General features: G+C 61.2%; 1 protein-coding gene across 1 annotated transcript in view; it reads left to right on the plus strand.

Moving 5' to 3' along the window:
* Window positions 1-22,019, plus strand: part of DNAH9 (dynein axonemal heavy chain 9) — a 192,807-nt gene that overhangs the window by 144,520 nt on the left and 26,268 nt on the right. The window contains exons 57-59 of the mRNA XM_054170731.1: window positions 5,224-5,417; window positions 6,427-6,575; window positions 9,635-9,762. Coding sequence (XP_054026706.1) covers window positions 5,224-5,417; window positions 6,427-6,575; window positions 9,635-9,762 — 471 coding nt within the window. The remainder of the gene's footprint in view (window positions 1-5,223; window positions 5,418-6,426; window positions 6,576-9,634; window positions 9,763-22,019) is intronic.

Genomic DNA, 22,019 nt, shown 5'->3' on the forward strand with positions numbered 1-22,019 from the left:
CCTGCTCCAGTTCCAAACCATTGCCCCTGGACCTATCCCCACAGCCCTTCTGCACAGTCCCTGCCCAGCCTTCCTTTAGGTCCCCTTCAGGTACTACAAGGCTGCTCTAAGGTCTCCCTGGAGCCTTCTCTTCTGCAGGCTGAGGGAGACCTCCTTGCTCTCTGCAGCTCCCTGCAGGGAGGTTGGGGTGAGGAGGGGACAGCCTCTGCTCCTTGGTGCCAAGGGACAGCAGCAGAGGCAATGGTTCCAGGCTGCCCCAGGGGAGGCTCAGGCTGGAGCTCAGGAAATATTTCTGCCCTGGAAGGGATCTCAGGCAGTGGAAGAGGCTGCCCAGGGCAGTGCTGCAGTCCCCATCCCTGGGGGTGTTCCAGCAGTGTGGAGCTGGGGCTTGGGCACAGGGTTTGGTGCTGAGCCTGCAGTGCTGGGTCAGGGGTTGGACTGGGTGAGCTTGGAGCTCTCTTCCAGCCAGGTCTCTGCTGTGATTCTGTGAGCAGCCCCAGCTCTCCCAGCCCTCTGCTCCCCTCGGTGGCCCTCTGCTCTGAGAGCACCATGAGCCTTGCCGTGGTGTGAAGAGCTCTCTCTGCCGGCAGAGTCTCACTTGGAGATCTGAGCTGTTCTCAGCTCTCAGAGATGATTAGTGTGGGATGGGAGGCAGGAACTGAGTCCTCCAGCCCTTTTTCTTTTCTTTTGATCACTGTTTCTTGGCTCTCTGCATTCCCATGACAACTCTGATGGACCAAGGCTCCTTCCTTCCCGTGCTGCCAAGCCCAGCCAGGCTGCAGAGGCTGCTGGGCAGGACCCAGCTGCTGGCCCAGGGCTCCATCCCCTCTGGCACTGCTGCTGCTTGCTGCCCACAGCTCCTAGGGGGGTTCAGAGCAGAGGTACTGGAAAGTAATTCATACTGAGGGCGAGATGAGGGATGGAGCTGGCTTGCACTGCTCTGCCTCCTAACTATCAGTATCTCTTATTAACACCATCACTGCTAATGGATGTAATTACACTGGGTGACTAACCAAGATGGGGCTGCTAATTTATGTAACAGACTTTCTCCTGGCAATTAAAGCTTCCTTGCTTCTGCAACAGGTTGTTCAGCGAGAGAGAGACTATCAGCTCTGATTACAGGTCTGTCACTCAGGGAGAGGAAAGCAGCTTCCCAGAGCCCTCCACCGAGAGGCTTCCCCGAGCTGCAGCAAAGTTCTGAGGAGGAGGCTTTCAGCCAGGCACCTCCAGAGCCAGCAGTGCTGAGATGTTTGATGTAAGCACTGGCAGGGAGGAGTCCCTTGACTTCCACACCTGCCACTGTGTGCTGGTCAGCTGGGAGAGCTGCCTCAGGTGTGCTTATGGCAGATGAGACCCCAGGGCACTGTTCCTGTGGGACTCAGCTCCTGTGGGACTCAGCTCACAGATTCATGGAACCACAGGAAGGCCTCATCCAGCCTGGCCTTCAGCACCTGTAGGCAGGGCACAGCCACAGCCTCCCTGGGCAGCCTGTGCCAGGCTCTCCCCAGCCTCACTGCCAACAATTTCTTCCTCCTCTCCACTCTCAGTCTCCCCTCTCCCAGCTCAAAGCCATTGTTCCTCAGCCTGGCACTCCCAGCCCTTGTCCAGAGTCCCTCCCCAGCTCTCCTGGAGCCCCTTCAGGTGCTGGGAGGCTGCTCTGAGGTCTCCCTGGAGCCTTTTCCAGGCTGCACAGCCCCAGCTCTCTCAGCTTTCCACAGTGGAGCTGTAGGGGATGTGAGCTGGAGCTGGTCAGCTGGAGTGCTGCCTCCAGTCCTGGTCCCCACTGTACAAAGAAAGAAAAAGATGTGGACAGGCTGGGAAGTGTCCAGGGAAGGGCCAGGAGAAGGATCAGAGGCCTGGGAGCCCTCTGCCCTGGGAGGGAAGGCTGAGAGAGCTGAGGTTGTTCAGCCTGGAGGAGAGAAGGCTCAGGGCAGACCTTACTGCCAGGGACCAGGACATCAAGGGAGGCCACCAGCAGCATGGAGACTCCCTTGGGACAAGGAGTCCCATGGCAGAGCCAAGGCTGCTGGGGACAAGGTGCTGCTGGGGACATTGCATTGGGCTCCATGAGCACAGCTGGACACTGGAATCATCTCCCAAGGGAAGTGGTGGAGTCCCTGCCCTGGGCAGCTGGAAGGCTCAGCCTGACAGGGTGCTGGGCCAGCAGCAACTGGGCTGTGAGCTGGAGAGGTTGGAGCAGATGGTCCCTGGGGTCCCTGCCAGGCTGTGACTGTGAATGCTGTGGTTCACCTCTGCCCATCCAGAAGCTTCTGCTTCACTCCCAGTGAGTCTGTCTGCATAGGAAGCAGCTCATTGCCTCTCTTCCATAGCTCCATTACCTCTGCCACTTCATCTTCAGCTGCCTGCAGCTTCAGCTTTGCAAAGCTCCTCGGAGATGTTTGCTGCTGGCAGAAGTTTGCTTCAAAGCAGAGGACCTTAGCAAGCTGTGCAGCACACTGCCACCACTTGTGAGGAAGAGAATTTGGGTTCTCCCCTCCTCTGCATAACATTCAGAGCTGCTGCTTCCCAGCCACAGATGCAGCTGCATTGCCAGTGGCCTCCTCAGGGCTTTGCTGCCTTCCCCCAGCTCTTCTCCAGGCTGGGCTTCAGCTGCCTGCATCTGCTGCAGGCATGGAGTCAATCTCTGCCTACATTTGGCAGGTGGAAATCTGAATGATTTGCTTTCCACAATGGCACAGGAGGGTGAGGCAGGGTGGTACAAACTGGGAGCAGGGGCTGGCACCCCTCAGGCTGTGCTGCCATCCAGGGAGACCCTGCCAGGCTGAGAGCTGGGCAGAGCAACCTCATGAAGGTCAACAAGGGGACCTGCCCCTGGGGAGAAACACATCCTGTGACAGGAGAGCTGAGGGGGGACCTGCAGGGAAGGAAAGCCATGGAGAAGGCCCTGGGAGTGCTGGCAGTGAGCCAGCAATGTCCCTCATGGAGAAGTGCCCTGGTGAGACCACCTCTGGAGCCCTGGGGCCAGTGCTGGGCTCCCCAGCTCCAGAGGGACAGGGAACTGCTGGAGAGAGTCCAGGGCAGGCTGCAGAGCTGCTGAGGGGCCTGGAGCAGCTCTGGGAGCAGCAAAGGCTGAGAGCCCTGGGGCTGAGAGCCTGCAGAAGAGCAGCCCCAGAGGGCAGCTGAGCAATGCTCAGCAAGAGCTAAAGGAGCTGTGGGGGGCAAGAGGCTGGGCCCAGGCTCTGCTGAGTGGTGCCCAGGGCCAGCACAAGGGGCAGTGGGCACAGACTGGCAGCCAGGAGGTTGGATCTGAGCAGGAGGAGAAAGTTGTTTGTTGGGAGGGTGCTGGAGGCCTGGAGCAGGCTGCCCAGAGAGGCTGTGGAGTCTCCTGGTGTGGAGAGCTTCCAACCCCCCCTGGGCACTGTGCCCCTGGGCAAGCTGCTGGGGGTGCCCTGCTGGAGCAGGGACTGTGCTGGGTGAGCTGCAGAGCTCCCTTCCAGCCATGCTGGATTATGGGATGGTTTGTGGAGGTTTGTGGAAAGGAAGCAGCCAGCCTGGCACAGTTTGAGCTCTGTGGCTCCATGATCACCAGGAGCCCCAAGGGATGTCTCAGTGCTCTGCTTTCCCCCAGAGCATGCAGCAGACACTGCCTGGGAAGTGGGGAGAGAGAATCACTGCCTGTGTGTAAAGGTGAGGGGAATGGACTCTGCAGCTGTGAAATCCCTTGAAGCCAGCCTGGGTGAGCAGTGCCTGGCCCTGGCTGTGCTTAGCTCTGAGCAGGGGCACTCTGGCTCCACAGGGACATTCTCCACCCGGGGAGATGTTTGCAGCACCCTTCCCTTGGTGCCTCCTGGGTCAGGAAGGGAACTTTGCTCACAGGAGTGTCAGTGATGTGCTCTGCTCTCATCCATGGGCTCCCAGCTCCCAGCTGCCATCCAAACCAGGCATTTCCTGGGCAGCTGAGAGCAGCAAGGGCTTGGCACCTGGCATCTTTCACTTCTGGTTTCAGGACAGCAGGGCAGGTTTCTCCTCACCCTAGGCTGTGGAGGGCTGCATTGTGTGTGAGGCCAAATCCCTTCCACCATTCTGTACCATCAGCTCCAAACTCTGTCTCAGCAGCTGTGCTGCAGCAGGGAAGGTCTGAATGCTGTCTGTGGCATGTGGGGAAGGCATTGCCAAGGGCCAGGGCTGGGCTGGCCACCAGAGCAGTGCCAGAGGCTCTCCATGAACCTCTGCTTGCCAAAGGGAAGAGAAAGGGAAGCAGGGAGAGAGCCTGATGGGGTGGGAAAGGAACTGACCCAGCTGGGGTGGAGAGAAGAACAATGCCAGGGGACAGAGACACAGAGACACAAAGCAGTGTGGAACCCAAGCCCTGAAGGCACCACTGGCACCACTGCTGCTGGGGGCAGGCACTGGGCAAGTCCCAGCCTGGACTCAGCAGCAGATGGGAACCAGATCCAGGAGCTGGGTTCTGGCAGTGGATTGAGGATCCCAGGGATGGGGATGGAAGGCAGAAGGGACAGAGTCCTGCTGGGCCAGCAGCCAGGGAAGAAGAGGCTTGGCCCTGGGGATCCCTCAGCTTGCTCCTGAGGATGCCATCCATGGGCTGCACTCCCCTGGGGGGCAGCTGAGGGTGCCCTGTGCTGTCTGCTCCTCCCCACAGGAGCCACCTCTGCCTTCCTGCCCCCAAGGTGTGGCACAAGCTGTGGCAGTGCCCTTGGTGTGGCCAGGAGCAAGTCCAAGGCAGAGGCTCTCTGCAGCCCAGCCCTTGGCAGGAGCTGTCCCCATCAGCTGCTCCCTGCTAGCAGCAGCCCCTGGCTGTGCCAAGCTGCCCTGAAGTGCAGACAGTGCCTCAGAGAGCAGAGCCTGAGCTGGGCAGGGCCAGCTCTGGGCAGCAGGGGCTCTGCTCTGGCTCACAGCAGTGCTGTGAGAGAGATCCTCGAGGAAGGCTCTCACATGCAGCATGGTTGTAGAGCTGACATCCTGTGGGAGGCTTCAGACACCTTTCAGTTCAGAGAACCTTCCAGCCCTGGGATCCATCCTCGGTTGTGCTTCCCCATGGCATTGCCGGTGGCCTGTGTTGGCTCCTGGTTCTGTGAGTGTCCTGGCAACAGGGTCGGGAACGGGCCTGATCCTGGTGGGTGAGCAGCAGCTCCCAGGCTCCAGCTATGACCCTTCTGGTGGAGCAGAGGATGAGCAGCCTGGGCTGGCAGAGAGGGGGCTGGGGGCAGGGCCCCTCCGGAGAGCTCTGCGGGACTCTTGCAGGCTCTGTCGGCCATGGAGCAGTTCCGGAGCCTGGACCGGGACATCGAGGGCTCTGCCAGGCGCTGGAGGAAGTTTGTGGAATCTGAGTGTCCTGAAAAGGAGAAATTCCCTCAGGAGTGGAAGAACAAAACAGCTCTGCAGCAGCTCTGCATCCTGAGAGCCCTGCGGCCGGACCGCATGACCTACGCCCTCAGGTAGGGGCCGGGAGCAGCCTGGCCGCAGCTGCAGGGGCAGCACAGCGAGGGGGTTCTGCCCCTCTGCCCTGCTCAGCCCCCACCCTCAGCACTGCCTCCAGCTCTGGGGACAGCACAAGAAGGACCTGCAGCTGATGGAGGAGGCCATGAGGGACAATGGCTTTGAGCTGGGAGAGGGGAGGCTGAGAGTGGAGAGGAGGAAGAAATTGTTGGCAGTGAGGGTGGGGAGAGCCTGGCACAGGCTGCCCAGGGAGGCTGTGGCTGTGCCCTGCCTGGAGGTGTTCCAGGCCAGGCTGGATGAGGCCCTGAGCAAGCTGTGCTGGTGGGAGGGGTCCCTGCTCAGGGCAGGGGGCTGGGGCTGGATGCTCTCTGAGGTCCCTTCCAACCCAACCCATGCTGTGATGCTGTGAGCTGATCTCTCTAGCAATAGCTCTGTCAGGAAGCAGCCAGCACTTGTGCTGAGCTCTTGCACAGCTGATGGGTTCCACTGTTTCCCCTTCTCACTTCCTTTCATTTGTCAGATATCCCAGACCCCAGCATGGCTGGAAGGGACCTCTGGAGCTCACCCAGCCCAAGCCCTGCTCCAGCAGGGCACCCCCAGCAGCTTGCCCAGGGGCACAATGCCCAGGGGGGGTTGGAAGCTCTCCACACCAGGAGACTCCACAACCTCTCTGGGCAGCCTGCTCCAGGCCTCCAGCACCCTCACAGCAAAGAACACATCCAGGTTGGCTTTGAAAGTCACCAGAGAAGGAGATGGAACCCCCTGGGCTGCAGGCTGTGCCTGTTGCTGTGCCCTGTTTCTTTTCACCCCTGTCCAGACCCAGCTCTGCTGCTGGCTGGCAGCTGCAGCTGCCCAGGCTGCAGAGGCTCTCTCAGACCCCTTCGTCCTCACGTTCCCAGCTGGGGTCCGGTGGCTGTGTGTCAGCAGAGCCAAAGCTCAGTGCCAGGCTGCAGCACAAGCTCCGTTCTCAGCTGCAGGGCGCTGGCAAAGCTTCTCTCTTCCTGGCAGGGATTTTGTGGAGCAGAAGCTGGGCAGCAAGTACGTGGTGGGGAGACCCCTGGACTTTGCAGCGACCTTTGAGGAATCAGGACCTGCAACCCCCCTGTTTTTCATCCTGTCCCCAGGAGCTGACCCACTGAAGGATGTGGAGAAACAAGGTGAATGAATCCTGGCTGGAGGCACAGCACAGCCCTGCTGTGAAGCTTCTGCATGATTGTCCTGCCAGGACCGTCCTGGGCTTGGCCTTTCTCTCTGTGGATAATGGAGCAATCAGTTCCAAATAGATTACAGTTGCAGGGAGGTGCCTGGGGGGGGATTTCTTGCTGCTTTTTCCTTTCCTTTCCTTTCCTTTCCTTTCCTTTCCTTTCCTTTCCTTTCCTTTCCTTTCCTTTCCTTTCCTTTCCTTTCCTTTCCTTTCCTTTCCTTTCCTTTCCTTTCCTTTCCTTTCCTTTCCTTTCCTTTCCTTTCCTTTCCTTTCCTTTCCTTTCCTTTCCTTTCCTTTCCTTTCCTTTCCTTTCCTTTCCTTTCCTTTCCTTTCCTTTCCTTTCCTTTCCTTTCCTTTCCTTTCCTTTCCTTTCCTTTCCTTTCCTTTCCTTTCCTTTCCTTTCCTTTCCTTTCCTTTCCTTTCCTTTCCTTTCCTTTCCTTTCCTTTCCTTTCCTTTCCTTTCCTTTCCTTTCCTTTCCTTTCCTTTCCTTTCCTTTCCTTTCCTTTCCTTTCCTTTCCTTTCCTTTCCTTTCCTTTCCTTTCCTTTCCTTTCCTTTCCTTTCCTTTCCTTTCCTTTCCTTTCCCTTTCCCTTTCCCTTTCCCTTTCCCTTTCCCTTTCCCTTTCCCTTTCCCTTTCCCCTTCCCCCTTCCCCTTCCCCTTCCCCTTCCCCTTCCCCCTTCCCCCTTCCCCTTCCCCTTCCCCTTCCCCTTCCCCTTCCCCTTCCCCTTCCCCTTCCCCTTCCCCTTCCCCTTCCCCTTCCCCTTCCCCTTCCCCTCCTTCCCCTTTCCCCCTTCCCCTTCCCCTTCCCCTTCCCCTTCCCCTTCCCCTTCCCCGTCCCCTTCCCCTTCCCCTTCCCCTTCCCCTTCCCCTTCCCTTTCCCTTTCCCTTTCCCTTTCCCTTTCCCTTTCCCTTTCCCTTTCCCTTCCTTGTTTTTGGATCTTCATCTGAAGTTTCAGTTCAGTTTGTTTCCTTGCTGCTCTGCCTGCATCCCCACTGTGCTTCACACTGCAATGATTCTGAGCTGCTCTTGCACACAGCCCATAATTTCTGTCAGAGGTACCCAAGAGGCTGTCAGGGTGATGCTGGGGAAGGCTGCACCAGCCCAGCCTCAAGATCCTCTCTAGCTCAGGATTCCATGATACCTGAAATCTCATGGAGGATCAGTAAGGAGAGCTGCAAGATCCTGCAGCTGGGTCAGGAGCTTCTCATCAGTGCAGGCTGGGGCTGAGGAGACTGAGAGCAGCCCTGCAGGGAAGGCCTTGGGGGGGCTGGGGGGCAGGAGCTGGGCAGGAGCCAGCAATGGGCACTGGCAGCACAGGAGGCCAAGGGCAGCCTGGGCTGCAGCCAAAGCAGTGTGGCCAGAGCTGGAGAGAGAGGATCCTGCCCCTCTGCTCTGCTCTGGGCAGACCTCACCTGCAGGGCTGGGGCCAGCTGTGGGACAACCAACACAGGAAGGACCTGGAGCTGCTGGAGAGGCTCCAGAGGAGGCCACAGAGATGAGCAGAGGCTGCAGAGCCTCCCCTGTGGGGCCAGGCTGGGAGAGCTGGGGCTGTGCAGCCTGCAGAAGAGAAGGCTCCAGGGAGACCTCAGAGCAGCCTGCCCCAGGACCTGAAGGGCTCCAGGAGAGCTGGGGAGGGACTCTGGCCAAGGGCTGGGAGTGCCAGGCTGAGGAACAATGGCTTTGAGCTGGGAGAGGGGAGACTGAGAGTGGAGAGGAGGAAGAAATTGTTGGCAGTGAGGGTGGGGAGAGCCTGGCACAGGCTGCCCAGGGAGGCTGTGGCTGTGCCCTGCTTGGGGACATCCAAGCTCAGCCTGGCTGTGTCCCTGGGCAGCCTGCTCTGGCTGGAGGTGTCCCTGCTGACTGCAGGGGGGTTGGACAAGATGCCCCTGGAGAGTCCTTTCCAAGCTGATGTAATCTGTGACTCTGTGAATCCTGGCAGGCACAGGGCCCCAGGCAGCTCTCACAGACCTCATGTCAGCTGCCTGCTCAAAGCTGGAGAGGTTCTTGCCCTTGCAGCTGCTGCCCTGGGGTGTCTCAGGCTGCATTTCCCTGCCCACTTCTTGTTCAAAGCCTGCTGAAGCTGCAGGAAATGATTTTCATTTCCTATCACTGTAAATGTATTTTCACCCCAGGCTGCAGGGGAGGATGCTCTGCACACAGGAGGAGCTTTGCACTCATGCACATTACTGCACCGTTGTGGGATGGAGCCTTGTAATTAAAAGTAGGCTGGGAGCAGCCTCTTGTTTCAGTGCTTTGGCAGGGAGTGTGTGAGAGCTAAGAGCTGAGAGAGCTCTTCTGGGAGCATGCTTGATAGTCCCAGCAGGGTGAGCTTGGAAGGGAGCTCTGGGCATCACCCAGCCCAAGCCCTGCTCCAGCAGGGCACCCCCAGCAGCTTGCCCAGGGGCACAGTGCCCAGGGGGGGTTGGAAGCTCTCCACACCAGGAGACTCCACAACCTCTCTGGGCAGCCTGCTCCAGGCCTCCAGCACCCTCCCAACAAACAACTTTCTCCTCCTGCTCAGATCCAACCTCCTGGCTGCCAGTCTGTGCCCACTGCCCCTTGTGCTGGCCCTGGGCACCACTCAGCAGAGCCTGGCCCCAGCCTCTTGCCCCCCACAGCTCCTTTAGCTCTTGCTGAGCATTGCTCAGCTGCCCTCTGGGGCTGCTCTTCTGCAGGCTCTCAGCCCCAGGGCTCTCAGCCTTTGCTGCTCCCAGAGCTGCTCCAGGCCCCTCAGCAGCTCTGCAGCCTGCCCTGGACTCTCCCCAGCAGTTCCCTGTCCCTCTGGAGCTGGGGAGCCAGAACTGGCCCCAGGGCTCCAGGTGTGGCCTCTTGTTCAGATGGAACCTCCTGGGTTCCAGTTTCTGCCCTTGCCTCTTGGAGCAGCACTGGCAGGAGTCTGGGCTCAAGGAATCCAGGCTGAGCTGTGCCTGGCTGCTGCTGCATGAGCTCTGCTCTGCTCTGTGGCCACGCAGGGGAAATGCTGAGCCTGGCTCTTTCCTTTCAATTTCAGGGAGGAAACTTGGTTACACATTCAACAACAGGAACCTCCACAACGTGTCCCTTGGGCAAGGTCAAGAGGTGGTTGCTGAACGAGCTCTGGAGCTGGCTGCCAAGGAGGGGCACTGGGTCATCCTGCAGGTAAGCAGCACTCGGTGGGGGGCTGGGCACATCCCCCTGAGCTGCTGGGAGATGGGACAGGAGTGCCCTGGGGAGCAGCAGGGGTTCATCAGGCACATGGACCTGGTGCAGCATGTCCACAGGAGCCCAGTGAGATGAGCAGAGGCTGCAGAGCCTCCCCTGTGGGGCCAGGCTGGGAGAGCTGGGGCTGTGCAGCCTGCAGAAGAGAAGCTCCAGGGAGACCTCAGAGCAGCCTGCTAGGAGCTGAAGGGCTCCAGGAGAGCTGGGGAGGGACTCTGGCCAAGGGCTGGGAGTGCCAGGCTGAGGAACAATGGCTTTGAGCTGGGAGAGGGGAGACTGAGACTGGAGAGGAGGAAGAAATTGTTGGCAGTGAGGGTGGGGAGAGCCTGGCACAGGCTGCCCAGGGAGGCTGTGGCTGTGCCCTGCCTGGAGGTGTTCCAGGCCAGGCTGGATGAGGCCCTGAGCAAGCTGTGCTGGTGGGAGGGGTCCCTGCCCAGGGCAGGGGGCTGGAACTCAGGGGCATCCTGTCCTACCTGTTCTTCATTGGGTTTCTGGTAAGGAAAGGAGCTTAAAGTGCTGGCTTGTGAAAGGGGAAACAGGGCTTGGGAATCACAGTGGTTGGAAGGCAGCCTCCAAAGTCATCCTGGCCAAGCCCTGCAGGCAGCAGGGACAGCTCCAGCCAGAGCAGCACAGGGACACAGCCAGGCTGAGCTTGGATGGCTCCAAGGCTGGGGCTCCACCACCTCCCTGGGCAGCCTGTGCCAGTGTCTCCCCAGCCTCCCTGTGCAGAACTCCCTCCTGAGCTCCAACCTAACTCTGCCCTGCTCCAGTCCCAAACCATTGCCCCTGGGCCTATCCCCACAGCCCTTCTGCACAGTCCCTGCCCAGCTGCCTGCAGCTCCCCTGCAGGGATTGAACTGCAGCTCTGAGGTCTCCCTGGAGCCTTCCCTTTGCTGTGGATTTTAGAATCATTATTTATCACTGAATTCTTTGGGTAAAACTAGATGAAGACAAAGCTCTGAGCCCTGGTGCAGGCCCCAGGCCTGCTGTGGGATTTCAATCCAGTGCCACTGATATTTTGATCTGAATTTTGGGATATCTGCACAAGCTCACAGCATCACAGCATGGGCTGGGTTGGAAGGGACCTCAGAGATCATCTCCTCCAACCCCTGCCATGCCCAGGGACCCCTCCCACCAGCACAGCTTGCTCAGGGCCTCATCCAGCCTGGCCCTGAACACCTCCAGGCAGGGCACAGCCACAGCCTCCCTGGGCAGCCTGTGCCAGAGCCTCACCACCCTGGTACTGAAGATCTTCTTCCTCAGCTCCACTCTAACCCTGCTCTGCCTCAGCTCCAAACCATTCCCCATGACCTGTCTCAGACCCCCTCAGGATCAGTCCCCCTGCAGCCTTCCTGCAGGATCCCTTCAGGCCCTGGCAGCAGCTCTGAGGTGCCCCTGGAGCCTTCTCCTCTGCAGGCTGCAGAGCCCCAGCTCCCTCAGCCTGTGCTCCCAGCAGAGCTGCTCCAGCTCTGGGAGCATCTTTGTGGCCTCCTCTGCACTCTCTCCAGCAGCTCTGTGTCCTTCTGCTGCTGGGGACAGCAGAGCTGGAGGCAGGATTGGAGGTGAGGTCTGAGCAGAGCCCAGGGGCAGAATCCCCTCTGCTGCCCTCTGCCCACCCTGCTCTGGCTGCAGCCCAGCACACAGCTGCCTGAGGGCTGCAGGAGGCACTGCTGGCTCCTGGGGAGCTGCTCAGCACCCAGCACCCCCAAGCCTCCTTCTTCAGGGCTGCTCTCAACCCACTCTGCCCCCAGCCTGGCTTTGTGCCTGGGGCTGGCCTGACCCAGCTGCAGGACCTTGCCCTGGGACTTGTTGGCCTCATGCAGTTGGCTGTGGAATGCTTTGTGTGTGGGAGCCTCAGTGCCAGCTCCCTTGCAGGGCTGGCAGAGGAGGTGTCCTTGAGGGCTGGCAGCCTGAGACACCCACACAAACAGCCTCTCTTGAAAACAAGCTCTAATAAAAATAGAAGGGAGAATCAGATCAAGGAACATGATGTGCTCCTCTCTGAGGCCCACAGCCTCTCCAGCCCAGAATATTAAGAGCCTGGGAGAGGAACCTGCAGGTCCAGCAGCCAGGCTGGGTAATGAATCTGTCAGAGCAGAGGCTGCCATCTGCCTAGCAATTAGCAGATCCCTTAGCAGCTGTACTTAAAAGGGGAAATTGCTGGAGCCAGGGAGTGAGCCCAGGCTCAACAAGGTGCAAAGTTTCAGAAGGCCAAGCTTTGAAGGACAAGAGAAGTAAGGAGCTGTGTGGAGGGAAGCTCTGGACTGTGAGGCTGGGGGAACACTGCAGCAGGCTGCCCCAGGAGGGGAGACCTCACCTGCAGCTCCCTACCAGCCCCTCTTGGTCTCTTCTGCCAAGGAACAAGAGGAAACAGCCTCAAGTTGCACCAGGGGAGGTTCAGGTTGGGTCAGAGGAGCAATTTCTTCCCAAGCAGGGCTGTCCAGCTTTGGAAGGGGCTGCCCAGGGCAGGGGTGCAGTCCCCATCCCTAGAGGGGTTTCAGAGCCCTGGAGCTGTGGTGCTGAGGTGCCCTGGGCAGTGCTGGGGTAAGGGAGGCTCCATCCCTGGAGACATTCAAGGTCAGGCCTGCTGGGGCTCTGAGCAACCTGCTCTAGCTGGGCATGCCCCTGTGAGTGCAGGGCTGCTGGACAGGGTGCCCTGTAGAGCTCCCTCCCAACCCAGTGCAGTCTGTGAGCCTGGGATAAGTGTACTAAGCAAAGGAGGCTGAGGGGAGACCTTCTGTGTCTCTGCAGCTCCCTGGAAGGTTGTAGGGAGCTGGGCTTGCTCTGTTCAGCCAAGGAACAAGAGATAGGAGAAGAGGAAATGGCCTCAAGTTGCACCAGGAGAGGCTCAGTTGGATATGAGGCAGAATTTCTTCTCTGAAAGGGTTCTGGAGCCCTGGCAGAGGCTGCCCAGGGAGGTGGTGCAGTCCCCATGCCTGGAGGGGTTCAGCAAGCTGTGGCCATGGCTTGGGGGCCATGGTGGGGCTGGGTTGGTGCAGGACTGGGTGAGCTCAGAGGCCTTTGCCAGCCCAAACAATTCCATGATGGCAAAGCTGCCTGAGCTGTGCCCAGTCCCCTGCTGCCAGTTTGTGATCTCTGGCTGCAGAGAATTCATGTGCAGAGCTCCCCCCACAGCTCTGCATCCCCCAGAGCAGCTCCAGTGCTTTCTGCAGACACATTCCCTGCCCAGCTCCTGCATCCCCCAGAGCAGCTCCAGTGCTTTCTGCAGACACATTCCCTGCCCAGCTCTGCATCCTCCAGAGCAGCTCCAGTGCATTCTGCAGACACATTCCCTGCCCAGCTCCTGCATCCTCCAGAGCAGCTCCAGTGCTTTCTGCAGACACATTCCCTGCCCAGCTCTGCATCCCCCACAGCAGCTCCAGTGCTTTCTGCAGACACATTCCCTGCCCAGCTCCTGCATCCCCCACAGCAGCTCCAGTGCTTTCTGCAGACACATTCCCTGCCCAGCTCTGCATCCTCCAGAGCAGCTCCAGTGCTTTCTGCAGACACATTCCCTGCCCAGCTCCTGCATCCCCCAGAGCAGCTCCAGTGCTTTCTGCAGACACATTCCCTGCCCAGCTCTGCATCCCCCACAGCAGCTCCAGTGCTTTCTGCAGACACATTCCCTGCCCAGCTCTGCATCCCCCACAGCAGCTCCAGTGCTTTCTGCAGACACATTCCCTGCCCAGCTCCTGCATCCCCCACAGCAGCTCCAGTGCTTTCTGCAGACACATTCCCTGCCCAGCTCTGCATCCCCCACAGCAGCTCCAGTGCTTTCTGCAGACACATTCCCTGCCCAGCTCTGCATCCCCCACAGCAGCTCCAGTGCTTTCTGCAGACACATTCCCTGCCCAGCTCTGCATCCCCCAGAGCAGCTCCAGTGCTTTCTGCAGACACATTCCCTGCCCAGCTCCTGCATCCCCCACAGCAGCTCCAGTGCTTTCTGCAGACACATTCCCTGCCCAGCTCCTGCATCCTCCAGAGCAGCTCCAGTGCTTTCTGCAGACACATTCCCTGCCCAGCTCTGCATCCCCCAGAGCAGCTCCAGTGCTTTCTGCAGACACATTCCCTGCCCAGCTCTGCATCCCCCACAGCAGCTCCAGTGCTTTCTGCAGACACATTCCCTGCCCAGCTCTGCATCCTCCAGAGCAGCTCCAGTGCTTTCTGCAGACACATTCCCTGCCCAGCTCTGCATCCTCCAGAGCAGCTCCAGTGCTTTCTGCAGACACATTCCCTGCCCAGCTCTGCATCCCCCACAGCAGCTCCAGTGCTTTCTGCAGACACATTCCCTGCCCAGCTCCTGCATCCCCCACAGCAGCTCCAGTGCTTTCTGCAGACACATTCCCTGCCCAGCTCTGCATCCTCCAGAGCAGCTCCAGTGCTTTCTGCAGACACATTCCCTGCCCAGCTCTGCATCCTCCAGAGCAGCTCCAGTGCTTTCTGCAGGCACATTCCCTGCCCAGCTCCTGCATCCTCCAGAGCAGCTCCAGTGCTTTCTGCAGACACATTCCCTGCCCAGCTCTGCATCCCCCACAGCAGCTCCAGTGCTTTCTGCAGACACATGCCCTGCCCAGCTCCTGCATCCTCCAGAGCAGCTCCAGTGCTTTCTGCAGACACATTCCCTGCCCAGCTCTGCATCCCCCACAGCAGCTCCAGTGCTTTCTGCAGACACATTCCCTGCCCAGCTCCTGCATCCCCCACAGCAGCTCCAGTGCTTTCTGCAGACACATTCCCTGCCCAGCTCTGCATCCTCCACAGCAGCTCCAGTGCTTTCTGCAGACACATTCCCTGCCCAGCTCTGCATCCCCCACAGCAGCTCCAGTGCTTTCTGCAGACACATTCCCTGCCCAGCTCCTGCATCCTCCAGAGCAGCTCCAGTGCTTTCTGCAGACACATTCCCTGCCCAGCTCTGCATCCCCCACAGCAGCTCCAGTGCTTTCTGCAGACACATTCCCTGCCCAGCTCTGCATCCCCCAGAGCAGCTCCAGTGCTTTCTGCAGACACATTCCCTGCCCAGCTCTGCATCCCCCAGAGCAGCTCCAGTGCTTTCTGCAGACACATTCCCTGCCCAGCTCCTGCATCCTCCAGAGCAGCTCCAGTGCTTTCTGCAGACACATTCCCTGCCCAGCTCTGCATCCCCCAGAGCAGCTCCAGTGCTTTCTGCAGACACATTCCCTGCCCAGCTCCTGCATCCCCCACAGCAGCTCCAGTGCTTTCTGCAGACACATTCCCTGCCCAGCTCCTGCATCCCCCAGAGCAGGTCCAGTGCTTTCTGCAGACACATTCCCTGCCCAGCTCCTGCATCCTCCAGAGCAGCTCCAGTGCTTTCTGCAGACACATTCCCTGCCCAGCTCCTGCATCCCCCACAGCAGCTCCAGTGCTTTCTGCAGACACATTCCCTGCCCAGCTCCTGCATCCCCCACAGCAGCTCCAGTGCTTTCTGCAGACACATTCCCTGCCCAGCTCCTGCATCCTCCAGAGCAGCTCCAGTGCTTTCTGCAGACACATTCCCTGCCCAGCTCCTGCATCCTCCAGAGCAGCTCCAGTGCTTTCTGCAGACACATTCCCTGCCCAGCTCTGCATCCCCCACAGCAGCTCCAGTGCTTTCTGCAGACACATTCCCTGCCCAGCTCCTGCATCCTCCAGAGCAGCTCCAGTGCTTTCTGCAGACACATTCCCTGCCCAGCTCCTGCATCCTTGCTACCATCCCCTCTTTGGCTGCATCCACTCCTCCTTGTCACTCCTCCTGGCACCTCAGTACAGCACAGGATGCCCTCAGTGCTGATCAGCTTAGAATCATTCCCTCAGTGGCTGGTAGGAGCTGACAGCTGCTGCTCACTGCTGTCACCTCAACACAGGCTGCAGCAGCCAGGGCTCAACCTCCTAACTCCAGGAAGCAGGTGGAGGAAGAGGCTGCCAGTGGAGGATGGGAAGGCTGCAGCCCAGGCTGTGCAGGCTGGCACTGCCCTGCTGCTGCATGCTCTTCTCCTGGGCTCTTCCTCTCTCTTACTACATCTCTGTGGCTCTTTGAAATGCTCTGGGCACAGAGTTTGCTCCACCCCTCCCTCACCACAGGCTTTGTGCTTTCAGAGGGAGTTGGTTGCTTGGACCCAGGGGGGTCACTCATCCCCTGGAATCCTCACAGCAGGCAGGGGGTGCAGCAGCAGCAGGCAGGGGGTGCAGCAGGCAGGGGGTGCAGCATCAGGCAGGGGGTGCAGCAGGCAGGGGGTGCAGCAGCAGCAGGCAGAGGGTGGTGCAGCAGCAGGCAGGGAGAGGTGCAGCAGCAGGCAGGGGGAGGTGCAGCAGCAGCAGGCAGGGGGAGGTGCAGCAGCAGGCAGGAGGTGCAGCAGCAGGAAGGGGGAGGTGCAGCAGCAGCAGGCAGGGGGTGCAGCAGCAGGCAGGGGGTGGTACAGCAGCAGCAGGCAGGGGGTGCAGCAGCAGCAGGCAGGGAGAGGTGCAGCAGCAGGCAGGGAGAGGTGCAGCAGCAGGCAGGGGGAGGTGCAGCAGCAGGCAGGGAGAGGTGCAGCAGCAGGCAGGGAGAGGTGCAGCAGCAGGCAGGAGGTGCAGCAGCAGCAGGCAGGGGGAGGTGCAGCAGCAGGCAGGGGCAGGTGCAGCAGCAGGCAGGAGGTGCAGCAGCAGGCAGGGGGAGGTGCAGCAGCAGCAGGCAGGGTTGCAGCAGCAGGCAGGGGGAGGTGCAGCAGCAGCAGGCAGGGGGTGCAGCAGCAGCAGGCAGGGGGAGGTGCAGCAGCAGCAGGCAGGGGGTGCAGCAGCAGCAGGCAGGGGCAGGTGCAGCAGCAGGCAGGGGGTGCAGCAGCAGCAGGCAGGGGCAGGTGCAGCAGCAGGCAGGGGGAGGTGCAGCAGCAGGCAGGGGGAGGTGCAGCAGCAGCAGGCAGGGGGAGGTGCAGCAGCAGGCAGGGGGAGGTGCAGCAGCAGGCAGGGGCAGGTGCAGCAGCAGGCAGGAGGTGCAGCAGCAGCAGGCAGGGTTGCAGCAGCAGGCAGGGGGAGGTGCAGCAGCAGCAGGCAGGGGGAGGTGCAGCAGCAGCAGGCAGGGGGAGGTGCAGCAGCAGCAGGCAGGGAGAGGTGCAGCAGCAGGCAGGGGGAGGTGCAGCAGCAGCAGGCAGGGGGAGGTGCAGCAGCAGGCAGGGGCAGGTGCAGCAGCAGGCAGGAGGTGCAGCAGCAGGCAGGGGGAGGTGCAGAAGCAGCAGGCAGGGGGAGGTGCAGCAGCAGCAGGCAGGAGGTGCAGCAGCAGGCAGGGGGAGGTGCAGCAGCAGCAGGCAGGGGGAGGTGCAGCAGCAGCAGGCAGGGGCAGGTGCAGCAGCAGCAGGCAGGGGGAGGTGCAGCAGCAGCAGGCAGGGGCAGGTGCAGCAGCAGCAGGCAGGGGGAGGTGCAGCAGCAGCAGGCAGGGGGAGGTGCAGCAGCAGCAGGCAGGGGTGGGTGCAGCAGCAGGCAGGGGCAGGTGCAGCAGCAGGCAGGGGATGCAGCAGCAGGCAGGAGGTGCAGCAGCAGGCAGGGGGAGGTGCAGCAGCAGCAGGCAGGGGGTGCAGCAGCAGCAGGCAGGGGGAGGTGCAGCAGCAGCAGGCAGGGGGTGCAGCAGCAGCAGGCAGGGGCAGGTGCAGCAGCAGGCAGGGGGTGCAGCAGCAGCAGGCAGGGGCAGGTGCAGCAGCAGGCAGGGGGAGGTGCAGCAGCAGGCAGGGGGAGGTGCAGCAGCAGGCAGGGGGAGGTGCAGCAGCAGGCAGGAGGTGCAGCAGCAGCAGGCAGGGTTGCAGCAGCAGGCAGGGGGAGGTGCAGCAGCAGCAGGCAGGGGGAGGTGCAGCAGCAGCAGGCAGGGAGAGGTGCAGCAGCAGGCAGGGGGAGGTGCAGCAGCAGCAGGCAGGGGGAGGTGCAGCAGCAGGCAGGGGCAGGTGCAGCAGCAGCAGGCAGGGGGAGGTGCAGCAGCAGGCAGGAGGTGCAGCAGCAGGCAGGGGGAGGTGCAGCAGCAGGCAGGGGGAGGTGCAGCAGCAGCAGGCAGGGGGAGGTGCAGCAGCAGCAGGCAGGGGTGGGTGCAGCAGCAGGCAGGGGCAGGTGCAGCAGCAGGCAGGGGCAGGTGCAGCAGCAGCAGGCAGGGTTGCAGCAGCAGGCAGGGGGAGGTGCAGCAGCAGGCAGGAGGTGCAGCAGCAGCAGGCAGGAGGTGCAGCAGCAGGCAGGGGGAGGTGCAGCAGCAGGCAGGGTTGCAGCAGCAGGCAGGGGCAGGTGCAGCAGCAGGCAGGAGGTGCAGCAGCAGGCAGGGGCAGGTGCAGCAGCAGGCAGGAGGTGCAGCAGCAGCAGGCAGGGTTGCAGCAGCAGGCAGGGGGAGGTGCAGCAGCAGGCAGGAGGTGCAGCAGCAGGCAGGGGGAGGTGCAGCAGCAGGCAGGGGCAGGTGCAGCAGCAGGCAGGAGGTGCAGCAGCAGGCAGGGTTGCAGCAGCAGGCAGGGGGAGGTGCAGCAGCAGGCAGGGGGTGCAGCAGCAGGCAGGGGCAGGTGCAGCAGCAGCAGGCAGGGGGAGGTGCAGCAGCAGCAGGCAGGGGCAGGTGCAGCAGCAGGCAGGGGCAGGTGCAGCAGCAGCAGGCAGGGGCAGGTGCAGCAGCAGCAGGCAGGGGCAGGTGCAGCAGCAGCAGGCAGGGGGTGCAGCAGCAGGCAGGGGGAGGTGCAGCAGCAGGCAGGGGCAGGTGCAGCAGCAGGCAGGGGGAGGTGCAGCAGCAGCAGGCAGGGGGTGCAGCAGCAGGCAGGGGGTGCAGCAGCAGGCAGGGGATGCAGCAGCAGCAGGCAGGGGTGGGTGCAGCAGCAGGCAGGGGCAGGTGCAGCAGCAGGCAGGGGCAGGTGCAGCAGCAGCAGGCAGGGGGTGCAGCAGCAGGCAGGGGCAGGTGCAGCAGCAGGCAGGGGTGGGTGCAGCAGCAGGCAGGGGCAGGTGCAGCAGCAGCAGGCAGGGGGAGGTGCAGCAGCAGGCAGGGGCAGGTGCAGCAGCAGCAGGCAGGGGGTGCAGCAGCAGGCAGGGGGAGGTGCAGCAGCAGCAGGCAGGGGCAGGTGCAGCAGCAGCAGGCAGGGGGTGCAGCAGCAGGCAGGGGGAGGTGCAGCAGCAGCAGGCAGGGGCAGGTGCAGCAGCAGCAGGCAGGGGGTGCAGCAGCAGGCAGCAGGCAGCTGTGAGTGCATCTTGCCTGCTGCTTTGCAGGCCTCTGGCAGTGCAGTGATCCCCAGCATGGAGAAGCAGAGAGGCCTCAGGCTTGGAAGAGACCTTTCAGCTCATCCAGTGCCAGCCTTACCCAGCTCTGCCAGGGCACCCCTGAGCCATGGCCCTCAGCACCACATCCCCAGGGCTTTGAATCCCCTCTGGGTCCAGCCCTGGGTCCAGGCCTGAGTGCTGCCCCAGCCCTTCCCCATGTGCAGCAGTGTGTGCCTGCAGCCCCCCAGCCTCTGCTCCTCAGCTTGCCCTTCCCTGCAGCTGCTCCTCCTCTGCTCCAGTCCTGGCTGGGATTGCTCCAGGAGCAGCTCATGAGAGGCACCTGAAGCCTGCAGGAGGAAAGCCAGAAGCAGCTTTCTGTGTTCTCATGAAGGCTTTCTGGGTGCTGCTGTCTGCTCAGACCATAAAAGCTCCATCCCAGGGCAGACCAAAGTGCTGCCAGCCCAGCTCCCTGCCCCTGGGAAGCCACTTCCCTGATCTGAGTTGTATAAACATTGCTGCCTGGATCTAAGCTCAGCTTCCTCCTCTGATCCTCTCAACTTGCACAGAGCCCTGAGGCAGCCAGTTCAGAGCTTGGCTGCGTGGCAGAGAGCTGCCAGGCTGGCTCTGCTGCTCCCTGCATCCTTGTGCCTCACTCCCCCCTCCCCCTCATCTCCTCTCTCAGAACTGAGGAATCATAGACTCACTGAATGGCTTGGAGGGGACCTCAAAGCTCATCCAGCTCCAACCCCCTGCCCTGGGCAGGGACCCCTCCCACCAGCACAGCTTGCTCAGGGCCTCATCCAGCCTGGCCTGGAACACCTCCAGGCAGGGCACAGCCACAGCCTCCCTGGGCAGCCTGTGCCAGGCTCTCCCCACCCTCACTGCCAACAATTTCTTCCTCCTCTCCACTCTCAGTCTCCCCTCTCCCAGCTCAAAGCCATTGTTCCTCAGCCTGGCACTCCCAGCCCTTGGCCAGAGTCCCTCCCCAGCTCTCCTGGAGCCCTGCTCAAGGGCTGCTCTAAGGTCCCCCTGCAGCCTTCTCTTCTGCAGGCTGCACAGCCCCAGCTCTCCCAGCCTGGCCCCACAGGGGAGGCTCTGCAGCCTCTGCTCATCTTGGTGGCCTCCTCTGGAGCCTCTCCAGCAGCTCCAGGTCCTTCTTGTGCTGGGGGCCCAGAGCTGGAGGCAGTGCTGCAGGTGGGGGCTGAGCAGAGCAGAGCAGAGGGGCAGAATCCCCTCCCTGTGCTGCTCTCTCCCTGCTCTGGCTGCAGCCCAGGACATGAGATGAGGCAGCCCAAGGTGTGAGCCTGTCCCACCTCAGTGTCTCCTTGAGCAGAATCCAGGGCCTTTGGGGCACAGGGAAGTGAGCAGAGGCTATTGGGTTTAGGGTGGATGCATAACAAGGTCTGCAGCTTTATTCTGGGCCCCTTGGCTGGCACTGGATTGCTCTGTGTCTAACACTGAGCTGTGCAGAAGGTCACTGGGAGACTCTGAGGCCTCTTCCCTGGCTGCTCTCTGAGCCCTGTGGCTGTGCAGCTCCCAGGCTGGGGTTCTGCTGCCAGCCTTCTGCAGTGCTTTGCCTCCAGGCTTTATTGTCAGTGCTTGAAAAGGCTTTGTCCTGAGGTGGTTCTGGCAGCTCACTGATGGTTTGTCCTTTCAGGTGCCTCTTGAAGGCGGTGAGCAGCTCAGGCTCCACCAGGAGCTGCCCACCCCTCTTTTCTGTGTCCTAGCCAGCTGGTAGCTGGAGCCATAGAGTCATTGGAAAAGGTCTCTGAGGTCATTGAGTCCATCCACAACCCAACCACCAGGACACTGAACTATAGCCTGCAGGGCCACATCTACAGCTTCTGGCACACCTCCAGGCATGGCAGTGCCTCCCCTGGCACAGTTTCAGGCCAGTTCCTCTCCTTCTCTCACCTGAGCCTGGGGAGCAGAGCCCAGCCTGGCTCCAGCCTCCTCTCAGGAGCTGCAGAGAGCAAGGAGGTCTCCCTCAGCCTCCTCCTCTCCAGACTAAATGTGAGAGCTTCACTCTTGCCAGCAGCACTGTTGGTAGCTGCAGCACCAAGAGCTGGTGCTGAGGGAGGCTCAGGTGTGGAGTGGCCTCACGGAGTCAGCTCCTCCAGCACCCCTTGTGTGGAGGCAGTGTGGTGAGCTGCCTGCTGGAGCTCCCCCTTCCAGACCTGAGAGGAGGCTGTGGTGACAAGCTCAGCTGTAGCTCTCCCCTCTCAGCTGTCTGGGGAGGGTTGGCATCTTCAGACTCCTGATTTATTTCTAACTCCTCCTTTCCATGTGCTGATCAGTGGGGAGGGAGCTGGGCTGGGAGCTGCCTGAGGGGCAGAGCTCAGAGGGCTGTGGTCAGTGCTGCAGAGCTCAGGTCAGAGGATCATGGAAGCAGAGAATGCAGCAGGTTGGAAGGGACCTTTAGAGGCCATCGAGTCCACCCCCCCTGCAGACAGCTAGAGCAGGTTGCTCAGAGCCAAGCCTGACCTTGAATGTCTCCAGGGATGGGGCCTCCACCACCTCCCTGCCAGCCTCCTCTGCACTCCAGCAGCTGCTGGCCACTTCAAATCACACACTGATAGAATGCTCTGGGCTGGAAGGGAGCTGCAAGGCTCCTCCAGTCCACCCCCTGCAGGCAGCAGGGACATCCTCCACTGGAGCAGGCTGCCCAGAGCCCTGCCCAGCCTCACCTGGAACAGCTCCAGAGAAGGGAGCTCAACCCCCTCCCTGGGCAGCCTGCTGCAGTGCTCCAGCAGCCTCCTGGTGCAGAGCTTGTTCCTCACAGCCAAACTCAATCTGCTCTGCTCTCATCTCAATCCCTTGTAGCCCCTGATGTCCCCAGGACTGGGCCCAGTCCTGCTCAACATCTTCATAGTGTCTTGGATGAAGGGATGCAGTGGCCCAGCAGGCAGTGTGCTGCTGATGCCACACTGGGAGGAGTGGTGAGAGACCCTCAGGCTGTGGGGCCATGCAGTGGGACCTGGCCAGGCTGCAGAGCTGGCTGGAGGGGAACTGCTGCAGCAGGG

Source organism: Dryobates pubescens, chromosome 20 (genome assembly GCF_014839835.1).
Source record: "Dryobates pubescens isolate bDryPub1 chromosome 20, bDryPub1.pri, whole genome shotgun sequence".
NCBI lineage: Eukaryota > Metazoa > Chordata > Aves > Piciformes > Picidae > Dryobates > Dryobates pubescens.